Source organism: Microcebus murinus, chromosome 8 (genome assembly GCF_040939455.1).
Source record: "Microcebus murinus isolate Inina chromosome 8, M.murinus_Inina_mat1.0, whole genome shotgun sequence".
NCBI lineage: Eukaryota > Metazoa > Chordata > Mammalia > Primates > Cheirogaleidae > Microcebus > Microcebus murinus.
This window is the reverse complement of record NC_134111.1, coordinates 20,029,345-20,049,720: the sequence shown is the minus strand read 5'-3', so window position 1 is coordinate 20,049,720 and position 20,376 is coordinate 20,029,345. Positions and strand designations below refer to the sequence as shown.

At 36.9% G+C, this 20,376-nt stretch overlaps 1 protein-coding gene across 1 annotated transcript in view; it reads right to left on the bottom strand.

Annotated features, from left to right (window-relative positions):
* Positions 1-20,376, bottom strand: part of THSD7B (thrombospondin type 1 domain containing 7B) — an 852,814-nt gene that overhangs the window by 715,859 nt on the left and 116,579 nt on the right. The window contains exon 2 of the mRNA XM_076005495.1: positions 18,449-18,622. Within this exon, the coding sequence (XP_075861610.1) occupies positions 18,449-18,587 (139 nt within the window). The 5' untranslated portion in view covers positions 18,588-18,622. The remainder of the gene's footprint in view (positions 1-18,448; positions 18,623-20,376) is intronic.

The following is a 20,376-nucleotide window of genomic DNA, read 5'->3' as shown; positions in this document are numbered from 1 at the left end:
TATTTCTGTGCTGCCTTACTAACTGTATAGTAAAGTCCCTGAGTGGAGAAAGAGGGAATCATCACTGTATCCTCAAGGCCTAAGACACGGTAAGTAACATGGAAAATGCTTCATAAATATCTGACCGTCGATTGAAAAAATGAAGGCAGAGTGAAGTTTGGCAAGATTGCACTACTAAACTAAGTAGAATGATAATAAAAGTGCTCAACTAATTATCTAGAAAGCTGGATTCTAATTTGACTTTTACCAATTATTTCCTGTGTTGTCTTAAGCAACTCACATGCACAAGGAGAGTAAGATCCTTACATAGCCCATGGGGTTCCTATGAGGATCACGTTGGATAGTAAATGTGAAGGTGAAGGCCAAAGATGTAGCCAATGAATGATTCAATTCCCCTCCTACAGATTCATTTTCCTCAGTTGAAAAACGGGAGACTACACCAGCTCCAGCTTTGTATGAGTGTGTGGAACAGACACTGAAATTCTCAGATAAATATAAACAACAAAAAGTTACACCCAATGGGACATGCAACACTTCTAGAAGCAAACAATTTTCTTATTTTTCTCTCTCTTTTTTTACTAACTCTCAGCCTTCTCTATCTCCTTTGTCCAACTTATTTCATTTCTTTCAAAATTATCTCCCAGTGAGACCATGGATGTTCCTGGTGGTCTCCATACCACTCATTGCTTCTGCCCAACTGGGATGCACCATCATGGCCTCATACCAGCTGTCTGTCCCCTCAGTGTCCTGACCAGGGAAGATATGGCACCTGGCATGAGACAGGATGCCTCGGCCAGCCCCCAAGCACATTGGCTCCAATCCTTGTGAGCATGGGGTTTTCCCACAGCCCCTTAGCCCATAATACGTCTGCAGCCACTCAAGGCAGAGGAAGAGGAAGCCCTTCTGTGGCCATACCAGATCATTCCCCATCTCCACCAGAGCCATCCCAGGAAGGACATCTGAGTGTGAACTCTTCCAGAGCAGAGGTGGGAAAGAACCCTCAGCACTGCACACTACTGCTGACCCACCGAGTTCGGCCACTGGCTCCCCTTCTCTGCACCTGCCTCCATCTCAAGAATCACCATGGTCCATTCATTCAGACACCTCCTCGTACCACTCAGGCCAGCCCCAGTACGGGTTTCCTCTGCCTCTGGCAGGAGGCCCCAGGCATGTGCCTTCACTCCATGGTACCACTTTCCCCTCTTCCCACCTCTGCTGAGGCTGCCTGGTACTCTCACCCCATACCAAATGGTATTGAATTACAGGAGAGGGAAACATGTTTTCTCTCCCATAAAATGCTTATTCTTACCATCCCCATCCTTTGGGACCATGTGGGGACATAACCAGGACTGCAGGTTGGGTCATTGGCTTTAAGGCTTCCAAAAATCATGCTGCTGGCTCTGCTCAGACACACACACACACACACACACACACATATATACCACAGAGAGACTTTACTGGATACTGAGAAGTCCTTTGAAAGTTCCTGTTCCTTCTGCCACCCATCCTAAGACCCAACAAGTGGGTACAGGGTCTTGTGTAAGGTGGTGGCCCAGGCCACTGTGCTGGGAGCATAGGGGAGGCCTCATGCCTTATTGTTTTCTTAACAAATATGCCCAACCTTGCTGGAGGCACCAGCCCAGCACACCAGCCCTGTGATATGAGCTGGAGGCCAGGCTCCTTCCATTTTTGCAACTCAGAATCACTGACCCTTTAGATCAGTGTGTGTATGGGTGGAGGTGGGGTGCTGGCCTTCCATGTGCCTCTGTCACCCAGGAGGGAGGGCTGGGGTGGAGTGGGGTGAAAGATGTCCACCCTGTCCATAGCCCAGCTCTGTAGCTGCACCACCTTTGAGATGGACATGAAGGAAATGTATTTTAAGATACTTTACTCTCTTCTTCAATTAAAAACTAAAAAGTATTCCAAAGGCAAGAAAGCAAATAACAAAAACAATACAAAGCCAAAAAATTACCTCCCAGTATCAGGGAAAGACTACTTTCAAAACCATGTTATCTCCCCATAACCATTTCTTTCCCCCCCCCTTTTTCATGCCAGATTGCCTTACTCATTTCCCCCAGCTAGACACATGGTCTCCCTGTGCCAGCAGTTCAACACCAGCAACAATTCTATCTGCTACAGAGCAGTTAACATATGCCAGGCACAGTACTAAGTGTTTTAATATGTTATCTAATTTCATATTTTACAAAAACACCTCCTGGAGTAGCTATCAGTAACCCTATTTTCCATTATGTGGCAAGGGTCATAATAAATGCAATGTTAATGTCCACCAAATGAGTGAGGGAAGGGATGTAATGCACTAGGGCCCAGAGAGGACGCACAACCAACCACCTAACCTCACACACGGGCAAGAACAAAGCTGGACACGTGCCACTTTCATTCAACCTCAAAATGCCTCCCTGCTGGACTAACTTGTAATGTTGGTCATTCTTGGCGCTGATTTTAAAATGAAGTTTTCTCCCGTCTAAATATACTGGAGTGTCTGCTTCTTTGTACCAGGTTCCAGAGCTGCTGCGGGTGCTGGTCCAGACTCTCAGGTGCTTCTCCTGTATCCAATGAGGGCTCAGGAATCCTGACCTTCTGGCAGGTCACTGTGGACATCTCTGCTGTATTTTTTTTATCTGTTCTTTCTCTTGACTGAGACCTCTCCTAAGCATCTTGATGTTGGCTCCCATTTTTTAATGACCTTCTACTCTTTAGATTACAAAAAGTGGAATGTGTGCCATGAAAGCCCACCACCAGCTCCCTCCTGCCAGGCTCTGCGCCCCCAGCCCTGCGACCATCAGCCTATGTAGAAACAGGAAGTGAACTGCACTTGGAGCAGGGAGGGAAGGGTACACTCAGAGGGCACATGTTCCAGTCTTGTCTCTGTCCTCCGAACTGCCTTCCTGGCCCTCGTTAATGAAGAGGCCATGTTTACCGATCTCAAGGGCTCTTCCAGCTTGAAAATCCCATGAAACCACTGGCTTAAACATCTCTTTCATAATGATCCAAACAATTATAATGGCCTTTGAAACTGTTCAAAAATAAATTGCACTTTCGCCGATCTCTGGTGTCCGTCCTGGCATCAAAGTTCAGATTGCGACTTGAATCACCCTTAAAACACGGTCCCTATCTAGCCGATAAAATTCAATATATCCTGCATTTGTCCTTTCCTCCATTTTCTAAGCTTTTAGACTCTTTAACAATCTCCGCACTTGCATTACGCGACTTAAGTGTACTCACCCCAGATTAAGTGGCATCATTAAATTTAACCCTCTGACATTCAGAGGTGAAGACCTTCAGGAAAATGCACTGCTGTTAGGCCAGATAGGAGTGTCAGGTATCGGTGCCATATTACTCTGCATCTATTCATTCACTAATTCGTTCTGAACACTGTTTCGACATACCCTCAAATCTGATTTTTAGGCCTTGGGTTCTGTAATAATTAAATCATTCTCTGGTTTGAAAGCTGGCTTGTCTATTTCAAAATCAATCAAGGGCAAACAAATCAGAAAGTCTAACAAAGACAAGTAAGAGAGGGTGAAGCCTACATTTTAACGCATCTTTGGCTTTTATACCGAATACAAGATGCTTCTCAAAAAAAAAAAAAAAAAAAAAAACTTTTTAAAAGTACCCTTGATTTGTAAAAAACCCCAGTGAGAACACATAGTTCCTTTTTTGTTTGTTATAAATAAAACTCTCTGGGGGAATTTCTCCGTGTCAAAGTTCACTCTAATGGAAATGTCTTCAAAATATCAAAAGGAGTTAAAGGAGTTAAAGTCACTTCCCCCAATCATTTTTAAAAATTTGACCTAAGCGGGTGAGGAGTGTTTAAATAGCTATGAAATTCTTCTCAAACTTCTCCTCTCCATTCATCTCATTACCAGCCTCTAGTGATCTTATTGTCTACTTCAGAATTTAACGATTAGGAGCACATGGGCTTTCTCTGATAGTGTTCTAGAGGTTTAAAGACTTAGAAGCATTGAGGAAAGAAAATATTTTTAAAACATCTAAGGTTTCCATCAATATAATGTAGAGGGAAATTCTTCTTGGTGCTCTTTAAGAACAGGTCTTCATGGGCCATGGTCTACTTGGACTATTATAGGACAGCCCTCCTACTTGGAAACAGAAGCAGAACAGCATGTGACATAGAATAACCACCCAAGTACTATTTGCTACACGAATAGAATCTTAAGATTCCAGGATGAAGGCAGGAAAAAGAACCTAAGACATTTTTCAGATCAAAACTTCTCTTTTCTAGTAAAACAATCAGAAAATCCAAGGACTAAGAACATTTTTCTGGATTACAGAAAAACCAAGAGAACGGTTATGATGACAGTTTTCTAAATATAATATATTTATGTAATTTTCTAACCTCACACTTGACAATAGAGATTTGTACATGAGACACTTTCCAAATGGAAGGTACATGAATTTTGTTTATTTAGGAACATATACCCATCCACTCATTTATAGACTCACAAGCAAAATTCACTAAGTTCAAGCTTCACACTAAAATTGGCTGTGCATCCTTATCTTTCTTTCATCAAAATGAAGCCCATCATTTTTTATGGATATTAACATTTTTGTCTGAAAAAGTAAGTTTTGAATCACTTCAAAATTGTCATAAAATATTTGTTGTAAAGGTTACATAATGCACAAAAATGAAAGGGAGTGGTACATTAAAAAAAACATTTATGATAAAAAGTGTTCCCTGCAAATATGAAGTACCAAATAAATGTAAGCTGATAAAGCATTAAACGTAGAAAACAGAAGATCCTTTTTTTTGTCTTTTATAAAATGTAATAGAAAGTCTTTCTATATGTTCACTTTGCTATAATACTTAAAATGTTTTTTTCAAACTAAAATAGAGGTTTTGTTTTGTCGTGTGGATATATGCTGTGTGCGTGTGTGTGTGTGTGTGTGTGTGTGTGTGTAATGTATTCTAAATTAAGCCATGATTCAGAGGCGACTTTGGTTCTATTGATCAATGACAAGACATATCTTGAAAGCATCCCTAAGGTAAAGGATCCAAAGGAACCCTTTTAGCTGTCACAAATAACTTACTACAAAGAGAGAAGCAACAAGAGCACACACACACACTCATACATGTACACACTGGGTATGAGCACGACCCAGTATTTTATGGACCAAGTGGATCAGTAGCATTGGTGCAAAGAGCCTACTCTCAGCATCAGTCGGACTCCCAGTAAGCGTACCTACGACTCTGGGCTGCAAAGATGTCAGAGCCTCATTCATGGTGTTCCAATTGGATTCTCTTTGAACATATGCCCTTTCAAGTGAAATTAATCAATCTCTTTATCACTCTCGCTGCATCTGGAACCATAATCATTACCCAACTGCTGAGAAAGAAATGAAACCACTAATCGCACAGGGAGTGGAACTTAGTGTTCAGAGCAGGGAAGTTTTTATTAAGTTCTAATTTGAAAAGTGATTTTTCATGACTAGCCAAACAAGACATGCTATGAGCAGGAGGCTGCACTACCAAAGCTGCCAGCTAAGTATACACTGGCATATTATCAGCATGTTAACAACTACAAAATTTATACTTTGCTTAAATTATTCTTTGATTGAATCTTAAAATCAGCTTGTAATACTTGACATAAATATTCTGGGTAGCAGTATCAGAATCCATCTGGTTCTCTGAACTTAAATTAACATAAATGCTGGTAAGTATCATACACATGAATGCCCATTTATAATCCTTAAATTTTCCCACCACTAATTTTAGGAACCCCACTTACAAAAACTGTAACATAAACACTCTGAAATGCAATGAACAAGAGTCCCATCTACTTGTAACTTTTTGAACTTTATGAAACCTTGCACCATTTAGGGGAGCTAAATATAGCTGTGCTTCACTGGAAACTAAAGTACAAAACCCACTTATGTTAACTAAAATACATTGTCCAATTGACTTGCCTTATAAAATCGGATATGTGCTCCCAGACGAAAAGTTACAGTGTAAAAATACCATTTTAAAATCACATTTAAGGATACAATAGGCATTTATCATGCACCTTATAGCTGAATGATAACTAGTAGCTACTTAAGCATATAATAATAGACAATACAAATAATATTAAAAGAAAAACAAGACATTTAAATCCCAAGGGCTTAGAATTTGTGAGCACTAGTGATAGGCTACAGGATTTATCTCTAAACAAAGATTTTAAGAAATAGAAAAGCAATACCTCGTTCGTATTTGAACCAGGTACTCTCAACAATATAAGCTAAAAGACCCTGGCCAGCTCCTGCTATCTCTTAATAGTCTGTTCATTTAACTAAGGGTATTTTTCTTATAGTTCACTGGTACTTTAAATGGTATTTGCTATATTGATTTTTGTGCTGGAAAAAATGTCTCTTGCCATGATAAGGGTCTAGGAGTGGCCTTCTGGACATAAGAGGTAGCAATGATTATTAAAAGTCTCAGTTTCCCATTTTACATTTCAAGTGAGTTTTAGCACACTGCCAGTTTCAATTAGGCAGAGAGTACTGGAATTAAGTTTTACTCCTACATTTAATATTCAAAAAGTCCAGAAAAATCTACAAATCTCCCAAATATCAATTTTAAGCATAGACTAGCTTAATCGCTGAATGATAAACTTAATAACTAATCATTGCAAGATACAAGATCTATGTTTTTAAAAATTTATTACATTTCTTTGCTACAGAAATCAAAAAACTAAAAAGGAAATTAAGAAAACAACTCCATGCAAGATGACTAAAAATACTTATGAATAAATTTAACAAAAGAACTTCAAGGTTTGCATTCTGAAAATTACAAAACATTGCTGGGAGAAATTAAAGAAATGGTAAGACATTCCATGTTCATGGACTTAAAGACTCAAAATCATTAAGAGAGTAATTCTCTCTAAATTGATCTACAGATTTAACACAATCCCTATTAACATTTCATCAGACTTTTACACAGAAATTGTGACATCCTAAAATGGAAATGGAAATGAAAAAGAAAGTAGCAAAAGAAACTTTTTAAAAAAGAATGAAGTCAGAGGAATTTCACTTCCCAATTTCAAACTTCTTATAATGCTACAGTTATCAGGACAGTATAATACTGGCTGAAGGATAGATGAAGAGATCAATGGAACAGAATAGACAGTTCAGAAACAAGCCCCTATATTTATGGTCAACTGATTTTCAACAAAGTTGCCAAGACAATTCAATGAGAAATTTCCATAGTTTTATAACAGATTATCCTGGTACAATTGAATATCCACATGCAAAAAAATTGAACTTAGACCTTTATTCATACCATAAAAAAAATTAATTAAAAATAGATCACAGACTTAAATGTAAGATCTAAAACTATGAAAATTTTAGAAAAAAACATGGGAGAAAATCTTTGAGACCTAGAATAAGGCAAAGATTTCTTAGACATAGGACCAAAAATATAATTCATACATTTTCAGATTGGTAAACTGGACTACATCAGAATACAAAACTTTTGTAGTTCAGAAAACACCATAAAAACTGAAAAGACAAATTACATACTGAGAGAAAATATTTTCAAAACTCTCAACCAATACAGGACTTACATCCAGAACATTCAAAGAACTCTTGAAATTCACTAATAAGAAGACAAAGAATCTAATATAAAGATGCAAAAATATTTGCATAGATATTTCACCAAAGAAAATATACAAGTGTTTAATACATACTTGTAAAGATATAGTCATTAGTGAAAGGCAAATCAAATCCATAATGAGAAACTATTTTACACCCATTAAAATAACTATAATAAAAAAGACAAACAATAACAAATGTTAGCAAGAATATGGAGAAAAAGGACTCTTATATATTGCTGGTGAAAATGTCAAATGGTTCAGCCACGTTGAAAAATAGTTTGCATTTCTTAAAAAGTTAAACATGTGGTTTTTTTGCCATAAACCCCAACAATTTCACTCCCAAGAAAAATGAAAGCACATGTCTATACCAAAATTTTTACAGTATGCTCATAACAGCATTATCAGTAGTAGACAAAAAGTAAAAGCAATACAACTGTCCATCAACTTGTGAATGGGTTTTTTAAAATCTGCTATATCTATACAATGGAATACTAATCAATAATACAAAGGAATTAAACACTAATATATGCTCTAATATGGATGACCTCAAAAGCATTATGTGAAATGAAAGAAGCCAGTCACAAAAGACCAATACTGTATCATTTTCTTTAAATGAAATATCCAGAGATGGCAATTTATAAAGACAGAAAATAGAATAGTGGTTGCCTGAGCTGGAGGTGGGACCAAGGATTAAATATAAATGGGCATGCAGGATTTCATTAAGGTGACGAAAATTATTTAAAATTAGATTATGGTGATGAGTTGCACAACTTGGTAAGTGTATCAAAAACAAATGAATTATACATTTTAAATGAGCAAATTGTATATACATATATATATATATATGTGTGTGTGTGTGTGTGTGTATGTGTGTGTATGTGTATATAAATTATAAATTAATAAAGTTGTTTAAAAAATAGCCAGTCTTTCAGGCTAACAATTACTAGAGGGTGTCAGTGTAGAATGCCATAAAAGAGGAGTCTCCCCACTTGGCACAAAACATTTGTTCATCTGGATCATCAGGCACCCAAAATGGTAACCAATTAACATGAAATCTAAGGAAACATAAAAAGTGATAACCTTTTTGGCTCCTGAGATTCTCTTTGGAGAATGGCAACATCATAAGCAGTTCTAAATTCATAGCTTCAAAAGAGAAAAACCTAAGACCTGTCATAATGAAAACTCAAGCAGTGAAACGACACTAGCCAAGTGTTAGTTCTATCACATATCCATGCTATTCAAACTCAGTTTCTTCAATTGTAATATAAATTAAGATCCCTGTCCTACCTACAACATCCCAGGACCATTGTGAGGCCCATGTAGGCTAAATAAAAGTTACTGTAACATAGTAATTTTTGAACTTATTACCAAATATAAAGATGTTACACTCTTTTTTTCCCTGCATTTCAAGCTTAAAATGGAAGAAGTCAATGGTATGTGCCCATCTAAGCTCAAACCTGAGTTTGATCAAGCAGGCCAGCTCTAAGAAATCTTGGAGACTACATCCTGCCTGGTAACGTGGGATTATATGGGATTATATCTAGATATAATCCCATAGCTCTTGCTTTGAAAACAAGAAAGTAGAGTTTTATGAATGAAAATATCAGGGGAAAACATTAGAGGTCCAATATTTGAAATAGCTAAGGTACATGAAGAATACCACTAGAAATATGTAATAAGATAGAAATTTTAAAAATACTTTTCTTAGAAAATAAACTTTAAAGTGCCCAAAAAGAATATTTAATGACTCTGTAAAAACTGATAAAATTATTATTAAGCATATGCTTATAATATCCAAACTGCATTATGGTCTATATGTCAGAAGGTGGAGGGACAGAGAATAAGTCTCTTCAAGTAACACCCATTTATCAGTGATATAAAGTAGCATTATTTAAGTGCTTGATCTGACTTTGAGCATGGAATGTGTACTTTGAGTATGGAAAATTTAGTTTGAGTATATTCTATAGAATATCAACTAGGTTTTACATAGTTTTTCTCCTTTGTTCCCATTTTCCTGATGAGAAGGTAGAGGCATAAAGTTAAAGAACTTGCTCAAAGTCACACACATCTTGGCTTAAAACCCAGACAGTCTGATTTCAGAGTACGTTCCAAACTACTCTACCACCTTACCCCGTATGTAGTGTCAGCTCCTTTATTATTTACAAGCATCAGCATTTGAAAATGGTCCAAAGTTCTGTACAAATACAGCTAAGTGATTAAGTCTCAAAGTAGTTTTCTAAAAAATATTAAAAATGCAGCACTCCTTTTCAACATAGTATGCATACTTAGCAATAGAAATCTTTGAGCAGCTGCATTCAATGAAAAAATTATTAACCCAGAGGGAAAACTGTACAAAAAAAAATTCCATATGTTATTCTTACCATCTATTGTGTTACTTTTGCTGTCAAGTGTATTCATGAATCAAATCTACTATTGGAAGATAAAACTATGCATTTGGGGGGGGGGGATTATCAATGTAAGGGGGCAATAATATCACAGATTTTCTACAAGATCCACAGTTTTTCCCATAGTAACTCTAAAAGAAAAGAAACAAAAGGATGAGATGGCTAACTCATATTTATAGGTTTGCTAAGAAAATAAGCTTTAATAGTACATATTATTGAAAGAAAGTAAATGTGAGTGGTGTTAAATGTATATACCTTTTGAACTATTTCTGTTTTGACTCTCAGATATCATCTGTGGCACTAATGTCTATAGAACAGATGTCATCTGTAGCTATGAAGTTTTGGGAACTTTGTTGAAATATCAAAATAACTGAATGAAAAGAATAAACCCATAAGGAACCCATGGGAAGGTGTATTTTTTTTAAAAAATTGATTCCAATCAAGATTGACTGTGCTTTATAATAGCACCTAAAGTCATGACCATAAGGATGTTTACAAGGTAAACTTTTCAGGTTGCTTTATGAATTCATAATACTGTCATTTAGTCTTCAATTCATGTTTCAATCCCACTTGCATAGTTCTGACTTGTTTTGAACTTTAACTGTCTTACTTCTTTGCATAGAGACCTATATTTCCTGGTTAATTATAATTCAAACTTAAGTTACATATCAAAATCCAACCATGGAAGAAAAAAGTGAAGGCAGATAATCCAGGTGCCATAGAGGAATTTCTCCGTCGATATTCTAATCACCAGACAGAAATCTTTCCCATACCTCAATGGCCAATCTAGTAGCTCAATTCAACCCCCAATCATTTATAGCCAATGAACATTTGCATCAGGGTTTTTAAAGTTTTAAAGCAGGCAAAGTGTGGTGGCCATAAGTTTATTATGGACAGATTTTATTATAATTGTATTATGGATGGATTTTGTAGCATGTTCTCAAAGAAAATAACTGAATCAATCACCACAAAATGAACCCACGTCAACATGCTATTCTATTCCACACATACAAAAAAAAAAAAATACCATCTGGTAGAAGTGATTAAAAAAAGTAAAGGAGAAGATTTCCCATTAGTGTGTATATATTTTCACTCCCTCCTAATACTCTACTGAAATGATAGCAAAGCCATTAAAAGATATAACTCAATAAGAGGTGTAAAAAGACAAGAGAACAATAAGATAAGAGGTAGAAGTGAAGAAGACAAGAGACAAATTTTGCAATATGAAGAGCAGACAAAGGTGCTCTTAGCCACTTGGCAATGTAAAGGAAGCTGAAGATTAGGTGCCTACAGAATAGTATAGTAACAGCAACAAAATCCCAATTCATGCTTGCAATTTATACAACTATGCAATTTATACTCTGGAAGGCTTGGGAGTCATGCAAATTGATGAGATCAGAATAACATCAAACTTCTCAGTAACAACACTGGAAGCTATAACACAATAGAGCAAGACGTTTAAAATTCTTTAGAAGAGGAGGGGCAAACAGATGAGAGATAAATCCTCAACTAACATAACAGAAACTCAATAGAAACTAATATATATATATAAATCAAGAAAATATCCACAATGAGCATATGAGCATATTACTCAGAAATATGAAGGTGAATATTTATAATAAACAGCAAAAAGACTTAAAACTGGTTGCCTCAGTAGAATCAAACTGGGAGGTGTAATCAAACTATAATATCTCATCATAAGGACTGGAATAATATTTAAATTTTTAACTGTGTACCTATTCTGTCTCTTAAAAAATGAGTTCAATATCTTTCCAACAAGGATCAGCAATAGTACCATGACCAAGCAACATGAAAATATGAATCCCTTACTTATTTGTTTGACTTTGGTTTTCAGTCATTTTATATTCTCTCAACATATACATCAAGCTCTAGAATAACATGGGTCATACTTTTTCATCTTCTCACTTCTCAATCCCCCTAAACACATGTGCACACACACAAACACACCCAAAGACAGCACCCCTCTCCCACATTTTACTTAATGTGCTGGGGATATATTAATATCATGCAAAAGTTATTTATGTTCTAGGTATTTGGAATATATTCAGTGAAAGAACCAGCAAAGTACCCTGTCCTTATAAGCCTACATTTTAGGACAATTTAGAAAAAACAATAGCAGAGTAATTTATTTTGTGTTATTTAGGTAACACAGATTTTTCTCTGACTTATTGGGAGCATTATAAAATTAGTGCTTGTGGTCTCTAAGAAAAAATAATTAAAATTTTAGTAGTGATCCCCATGCCATATATGTCTATACTCTTTGATATCACAGATTTAACACTATTGAGAGTATATTACACACATGCCTCTTAGATAAACTAATATCCATAGAAGTAATTAAAATGAGTTCAATATAATCAAATTCCCAGAAGAAATAGTTTGTGGACTTCTAGCACATATTTTAAAAAATAGTTCTTTCCTAGGAAAATTTTATTTTCTCTAAAATTCTTAAACTTTAATATATATGTATAATAAATATAATGCAATTTTTCCTTAAGGTACTTTCAATACTGGAAACATTATTATTTAAGCTACAATTAAATATTAACATATGTAAGATACTTTATTCCTTATGCAATGCAATTTTCATAATCTCTTTTTTCCTGAAAGATTAATTCCAACTTATCTACTTAGTTCTTAGAACATAGATCATTATTCTCACTCTTTCTATTCATCGAGCAGGAGCTACTGAAATTGAAACTTTCCAAGAGTCTGGCATATAGAAAGAAAGTTATAGACCTAAAAAGTCAGTAAAATAATTTATGACCATTTATTAATAAAGTTCATATAGCTGTCAAACATTCTCCCCATCTTTCCTTTCTTCTAAGGAAGAAAAGTATAAAAAAAATTGAGGCCAGGTTCTAGTGGCTCATGCCTATGATCTTAGCACTCTGGGAGGCCAAGGCGACAGGATCACTTGAGGTCAGGAGTTTGAGACCAGCTTCAGCAAGAGCAAGATCCCATCTCCACTAAAAATAGAAAAAATTAGCCAGGCGTGGAGGCTGAGGCAGCAGGATCGCTTGAGACCAAGAGTTGGAGGTTGCAGTGAGCTCTGATGATGCCACTGCACTCTAGCCCTGGCAAAAGAGCAAGACTCTGTCTGAAAACAAACAAACAAACAAACAAAAATCATATAACATAAAAGCAAAAATAAATATTTTAAACATGAAATTATTATATAATAATGATAGAAATAGTAGCGAAGAGTTATTGAGTAGCCACTACACATTAGGCATTTCAATATATTGTGTAACTTAATTCTCAAAACACGTGTATTATTAGCTTTATTTTCAGATGAATATATAAGGCTCAAAAATAAGGATAAATAACTTCGTACCCTTAGGCATGAAGGATTTGAATGTAGGTCTACCTGTGTCCAAAGCTTTAGCTCTTTCTACCATGCTACAGTGATCTCTTAGGATGACTTAAGGCTATTAAAAAAGCCTGTTATGAAGAAACAAACATGAAGGTTTTTTTTTTCTTTCATGCCTTATTATTCAAAACAAAACTTGTTTTCCAATCTTTTTATAACCTCTTTTGCAAAATGTAATTTGAGGGTGCTAAAATATGTTCCAGAACTAGATAGTGATGATGGCTCTACCACACTATGGTGTACTCAATATCACTAAATTGCATCCTTTAAAATGGATAAAATGGCAAAGTTTATGTTATGTGTAGTTTATCACAATAATTTTTTAAAATGTCATTTGGCTCACAAAAGGAAGTATATTAGAATTGTATCCTCTACATATTCAGGATCGCAAATTTCAAGCCCACCTCTTGATCTCTAAGGCTACCTATGTAAATTCTACCTCCTTGGTAGTGGCTCCCAAATTTATATCTCTAGCAGAAATCTCTCTCCTGAATTCAGATCCCATGTGTCCAACTTTTTCAACAACACTTCCACATGAATTCCTATCAGGATCGAAAATTTAGCGTGCCCAATACTGACCTCCTAACACTCCCTCTATCCCAGCTTCCTGACAGTCAGCCCATCTTAAATGATGGCAGTTCCTCTTCCATCTGCTCAGGGCTAAGTCAGCATCTCCTTGTGTCTCTTTCCCTCCCACCTCATATCAGGAAATCCTGATGGCTTTACCTGACATCAGGGTTTCTCAATCTAGGCACTACTGACATTTGGGGACTTGATAATTTTTTGTTGTAGGGAGCTATCCTGTGCATTTTAGGATATTTAGTAGCATCACTGGCTTCTACCCAACAGATTGCAGTAGCACCCCCTACTGTGACAACGATAAATGTCTCCAGACATTGCCAAATATCCACTGCAGGGCAAGGTCACTCTTAAATACATCCACAACTCAACCCCTTCTCCCACCTTCCCTGCCATGACCTTGATTCAAGCTATTGTCATCACCCTCCTCTTTATTTCTGCAGGAGCCTTCTAACTGGCCTCCCTGCCATGCTCTTCTCAACTGGCCATCTGCAAGGGTCCTCTTCAAACCTTGTTGAAAAGAAAGTCAGATCATGTCTCTCTCCAAAAGTGCCAGTGGTATCCAAACTCACATGGAGTAAATGCCAAAATCTTATTTCAACCTATGAGGACATACCTGGTGTGAGCCATGTTGCCTCTCTGACCTCCCTCCTATCTCCTTCCCATGTTCACTCTGTTCCACATGCTAGTCCCCACTCTGGTCCTCAAGCATGCCCCACACACTCCTGCCTCAGGCCCTTTGCCCTTCCTGTTCCCCTTACCTGGAATGTTCTTTACCTCAATATCCCCATGGCTGGCGCCCTTCCTTTCTTCAGGTCTTTACTCAAATGTACTTCCTCAATGAGGCATCCTGTGAACAAGCTCCTTAAACTTCTAGTCTCACCCTACCAGTGTATATCCCTCTCCCTGGCCATGTCTCTCCTCCCCAGCATGGGCCACCATGTAACATACTCTCCGTCTAACTACTGTTCATGTTTATTTGCCTCTCTAGGAGGACCGAGGATTTGCCTGCTTTATTCTCAAACAATGTACCTCACAGGCTTGTCACCATGCCTGGCACAGAGGAAGAACTCAGTGAGCCTCATTAGAATGAGTGAACCTCTTAAAACCAAAACTGAGGAATTTTTTAAGAGATTCCCACTAATTACTGCGGTGTCAGAGATCATGATCTGTTCACCTCTACAAAACAGACAGGCATGAACGGCCACATATTTAAACTCTGAACAACAAACAACACTATTCCTTATCTCGTAACCTTGCCGACAGGTCCGTCTTTCTTGGCGTAGATGACAGACTGCCTGACCCTAAATATAGACTGGAGGATCTTATCACAATGACAGGCATTCAACAGCCTTGCCAGATCAACTACCCCATTCACCAGACACTCTCTCTGTGCAGAAATCCTTAGAAACTTAATATGTCGTTCACTTATTATCTTTCAATCCATTGTTTTTCCAATGCCAGGACTCACCTGGAAATGCTTCTGCTTCACAAGAGGTTGACAAACATGTAACTTACTGAATCAGGGGGGAAAGCAATAGAGACCAGCAAAAGAGCTTCAGTGATTGGCAACTACAATCTAAACCTACAGAATGGTTTCTGGGTTTCTAAAATAAAGTATAGTTCTCCGGGTCTCCATGGAAATCTGTTCAAATTCCAGATTAAGGTGGACCTGAATCACTGGATTTAATAACACACTCTCAAAATACAGCTCATTTCAACTGCAATATGGTTAAAAAAATAAAACGTAATAAACTCATCCATAAATAAACAGATCTAAGATGTTGAGGTTGTCTTTGAAGGTGATGGCCCAGAGTTGCCTCAAGGGATATGATCCTCAAATCGATCTGTTGCTTACCTTTAAAATAATGTTGCATTCATGCCAGCATTATTTATAATAGCAAAAAAAACAAAACAAAACAAAACAAAAAAACTAGAAACCGCTGAAATGCCAAGCAATAGGGGAAGAAAAGATAAAGCAATGGGGGACTAGTTAAATAAATTATTGAATAAAAGTACAAAAGAATACTATGCCATCATTAAAACATGCAGTTGACCTATGTTCACTAAAATGTAATATTCATCAAGACATCATTATATGATAAGAGCGAGCTGCAAAAAAGAATGCAGAGTATGATTCCACCTATAGGAAACATGTGTGTGTGTATATATACATACGTGCATATAGGAATAAAGTAAATATTTTCAGATCCATCATTCTCCAACCTGCTTACTGCCCAAGAAGTTCACCTGTCTTGATATAACAATGCACTCCCTTGCCTTGTGGCTTTGGGTTGGATTTACCCAATGGGAGCCCTGGCAGGAGACCTGAGGACAGAAGGGAAGTAGGGTGGGGCCTTTCATTCCCCTGGCCCCCTTCCTATTTTTCACTGCTGGCAGTTGTATCCCTCTAAAGGTCACTGCATCTATCATGCATCCTATGCATCAAGTTGTCTTTCCCACTCCAGGAACCAGTCTTTCTCCTGGGTCCTACCAGCCTAGGAGCTGTGAAGACTCCCAACTGATTTCACCCAGAGGCACTGGCACAGTCCCTTGCTGCTGTCCCTAAGCCCTGCTCCCATTTGCCCACTTTCGTAAATAGTCCTTTTATTAAACTCTCAATTACCTACTTTGCATGTGCCATTTCTTTCTTTGCAAAACCTAATTAATAACCATAATTATATGTGGATATGTATGTGTACTGTGTGTGATTTATGTACGCAAATAAGTATAAAGGTGCTCTTATATGTACAAGAAAAATTTCTGAAGGATACAACAGGGATTGGAAAGTGAAATACATCTGGACTTCTGCTTTTAATTTTGTGCCTTTAAATTTTTTTCTACTTTCAAAGTATAGGTCATATACAAGTAGTTTGGTTTAATAGCAAAACTAAATGGGAAAAATGTATATTATTACCTTTTCAAAGGCATTGTAAAGAGGGAACGAAGCAATGAATACCAGGGGAAATGAGAGTAGTGATTTAATGCTCATTTTAAACCATGGGATATACATGATGAAAAGGATTCTCACTTTTACAACTACAGAGTTGGTTCTCACCATCTTGTCCCAATGACCTATTTTTAGAAAAGCATTCTTATTTATAAGTTCACTTCAAAATAAGCCCATTTTCCTAATACATCTCACTGTGCTTCAATTTTGCTACTTGCCATATTAATTGCATTTTAAGGGGGAACGCTAGACAAGAGGATAGTCATAAAAATGTGCTTATTTTGACTTGATAAAATGTTTGTCTTTTGTGATGAAAACAAAATAACCGCAACGCAGAAATGAAACATTCACTTTCAGGACTATCTCCAAAGCTTCTTAAAACTACTGTGAGGAAAAAAAATGCAAATCCCTTATGTGATATTGGAGCTCACAATTAAATTAATTTATAGGGGCTTTAATGCAATTAAATTTCCTCCAGACTGTATCTCTAATGGTGCTGGGTTTTTTCACTTAATATACTTTAGAGCATAATTCACTTTCATTTTTGCAGTCATTTAAATATTACAAATATCGCTTTTGTACATATTTCCATGGTGACACAATACGTTTGCAGTCTATTTAATTTACAGATGATGAGACCAAAATGAAAACTCTTTGAGGACCATAGATCTTCTACAACATCACATTTTCCAACTCCAAGATATTAAGTGCATAAGTTATCTGTATTTGCAAGAAAGGACTCTTGAAACAGTAATAAATATTTTAAATGATCTGATTCTGAAACTTTAAGAAAATTAAAATCCAGAGCAAAGAAAAGCATCAGTGATACAAAGAGCCAAGATGTTCAAGGTTCATAATTTAAGTTAATAAATTATTAGACTTTGAAAGTAAATTTAACAGATCTTTTCCACAGCCAAATTAAGGAAGTATTTAGAGAGGAACGTATGTTATACATAAGCCGCCAAACCTCAGCTCAAATTACTCTTATACATAAAGGGATCGCATATGAGGTAACTAAGGGTCTCAAAATACATTAAGGCAACTTCTTAGTCACAACTAATGAGCAAAGTGCTTAGGATAATTTTTCATGCCCCCAAACCTAGATACACAAGATCTATGCTGCATATAGCTAAGTATTTTGAACCCTGAAAGAAAGAGACATACAAAACGGGTCCAAAGCATTCTTAGCCTGAGGATACAAGCTAAATTCAGATGTCATTTTTGCTACAAGTGTGCTGCACAGTGGTGAAATATTTGACAAAGGACAAGTAGATGTAACTATGGAAATCATAACTTTAATTGACAACAACATGAAAATTCAGGAGGATAACAAGCATCACGGATGGGAGAGACAATTATGCAAGAGTGAGAATCACATGTACACTGCATAATAAAGACAGCCTATTTTTCCTCTCTAGATGTTTCCCACTACTCCACAAATAAGAACAAGGAGATAAAGAATATTCTTCTCATTAATGAAAACGGGACAAAGGAACAGCCAGGGCATTCCTACCTGGTTTCCAGGTGAACTGATTATCCTTTTTGCCTTCCAAATGAGCTGCATGGGGCAGCAAAAGAGACAGCAATAGAAATAGCTTCCTCATGCTCCTCCATACCCAGCAAGTGACAGCAAGAGTACTCTTTGGAAACATTCTTCAGATTTTTCAGCCTTTTAACTTGCCTACACCTAAAAGAAAAAAAAAAAAGAAGAAGAAGAAGAAAATCAGGTAAGTTTCTTCTGTACAAAAATGATAAAAACTCACTTTGACTGCTAGAACCTTTTTTATGATGGTATTGACCATTTTCCATTACCATGAAGATAGTACATATAATTTTAACATTTGCAGGTCAGCAGTTAATTAGCCACATTTTCAATCCTTACCCACTGAAGGCATCATCAATTCTACAGATGTCAAAGTCCCTCAGTCAGTTTACTCTTATTTTTAAAAGCAGAGTGGCAGATGCCTGGTATATTGCCTCCCTTCTACTCAGCCAAATTCCTTGAGGAGCTTATGATTTGGGGAAAGAGATACACACACATAACAAAGTCCAAAATAGGGCATGGAATGCTCTAATAGTGATATTAAGAAAGTGGGAAGGAAAGATTGAGGGCAAGGCAATTAGTTCCTTAGTCCTAAGAAAAAAGAGAGGAAAACCTCACACAGGATAATATTGGAGAGGAGCCTTGGGGGAATATAAGGACTGTAAGGAGTCAAGAAGGGCATTTCAGGCAGAGAGACCAACGAGGCGTTGAAATGCATTTTGTGTTTGGGGACCAGTGATTGCTGTGAAGGACAGAAAGGGGAGGGAGGAATGGATGGAGATGAGATTTAATACATAAATTGGGGGCTAAATTATGAAGAACTTTGAACGTCATATAGGGGATTTGGGCTTCTCGTGTAAATACTTCACTGTAAATAGTAACAATAAGAATCACAGAGGAGTAAAAGACTTAAAAAACTGGGATCAGTGTGCATAATGGTTTACTAATAGATGATGCTAGAGAAATTGAGGCCAGTTAGGAAGCAAGTGAAATAGTTGCCTAGGCAAGTATTGGTGACTGAAAGGATCACGGGAGATTTGAGAGTGATGCAGAGGCAAGATTAAAAGGATTTGGTTACCAGTTAGATGTGCTATGTAAGGGAAGAAGATGAAAATGACATCAAGAATGCAAGCTCAGATGCCTGAACTGATAAGCCCCCTTTACCAATGATGGGAAACAGGGAGATGGCATGTTTGAAAAGGAAGACAAAAAGAATTTACTTTAGAATAAATTAAGTCTGTTGTGCCCACCAGATATCCAGGTACATTTTCCAAAAAGATAATAAGAAAATTCTTCCTGGAATGAAAGATATCTGAAATAACTCGCTACAATATATTTATTATGAAAAATATAAAAGATGTAGTTCCAAGGGGGTAAAAGTATGGAACAGTGAAAAGAATCTCAAGGGTAGAAGTTATTGCCCCTAAATATATACCCACAAAATTGCTAAAGGTGGATGGTAAATCTGACTATGAGCTTCCTAATGGCCAAAGAAAAGAAATAGCTACTGTAATCCCCATGTGCATAAGATTAAATTATACCTTCTTTTTTTTTTTTTTTTCTTTTCCAGGAGAAGCTGTTGCCCTGCTCTCAAGCACTGATGGAATTTAGCCCAGGAGTCCTCATAAATACAGATGATGTGCTGAGCAATGAACATGGTACTTCATAAAATAAAACAGACAACAGCAAATTGTCTGCAGCAGAGTCTCATGGTACTTCTAGAATGCCCCAAGGATACAGTGGCAAAGTACAAATCAGTAAAAGTTATTCGACAAGGAGTCAAGCAATGAAGTTTCATACCTAGCTCTCCTATGGCCTGCCTTAATCTAAGGACGAAGAAAATACTTTGAAAATCAACCCAAAACTTTTCTCCAAACTTCTACATTGCACACCAATAG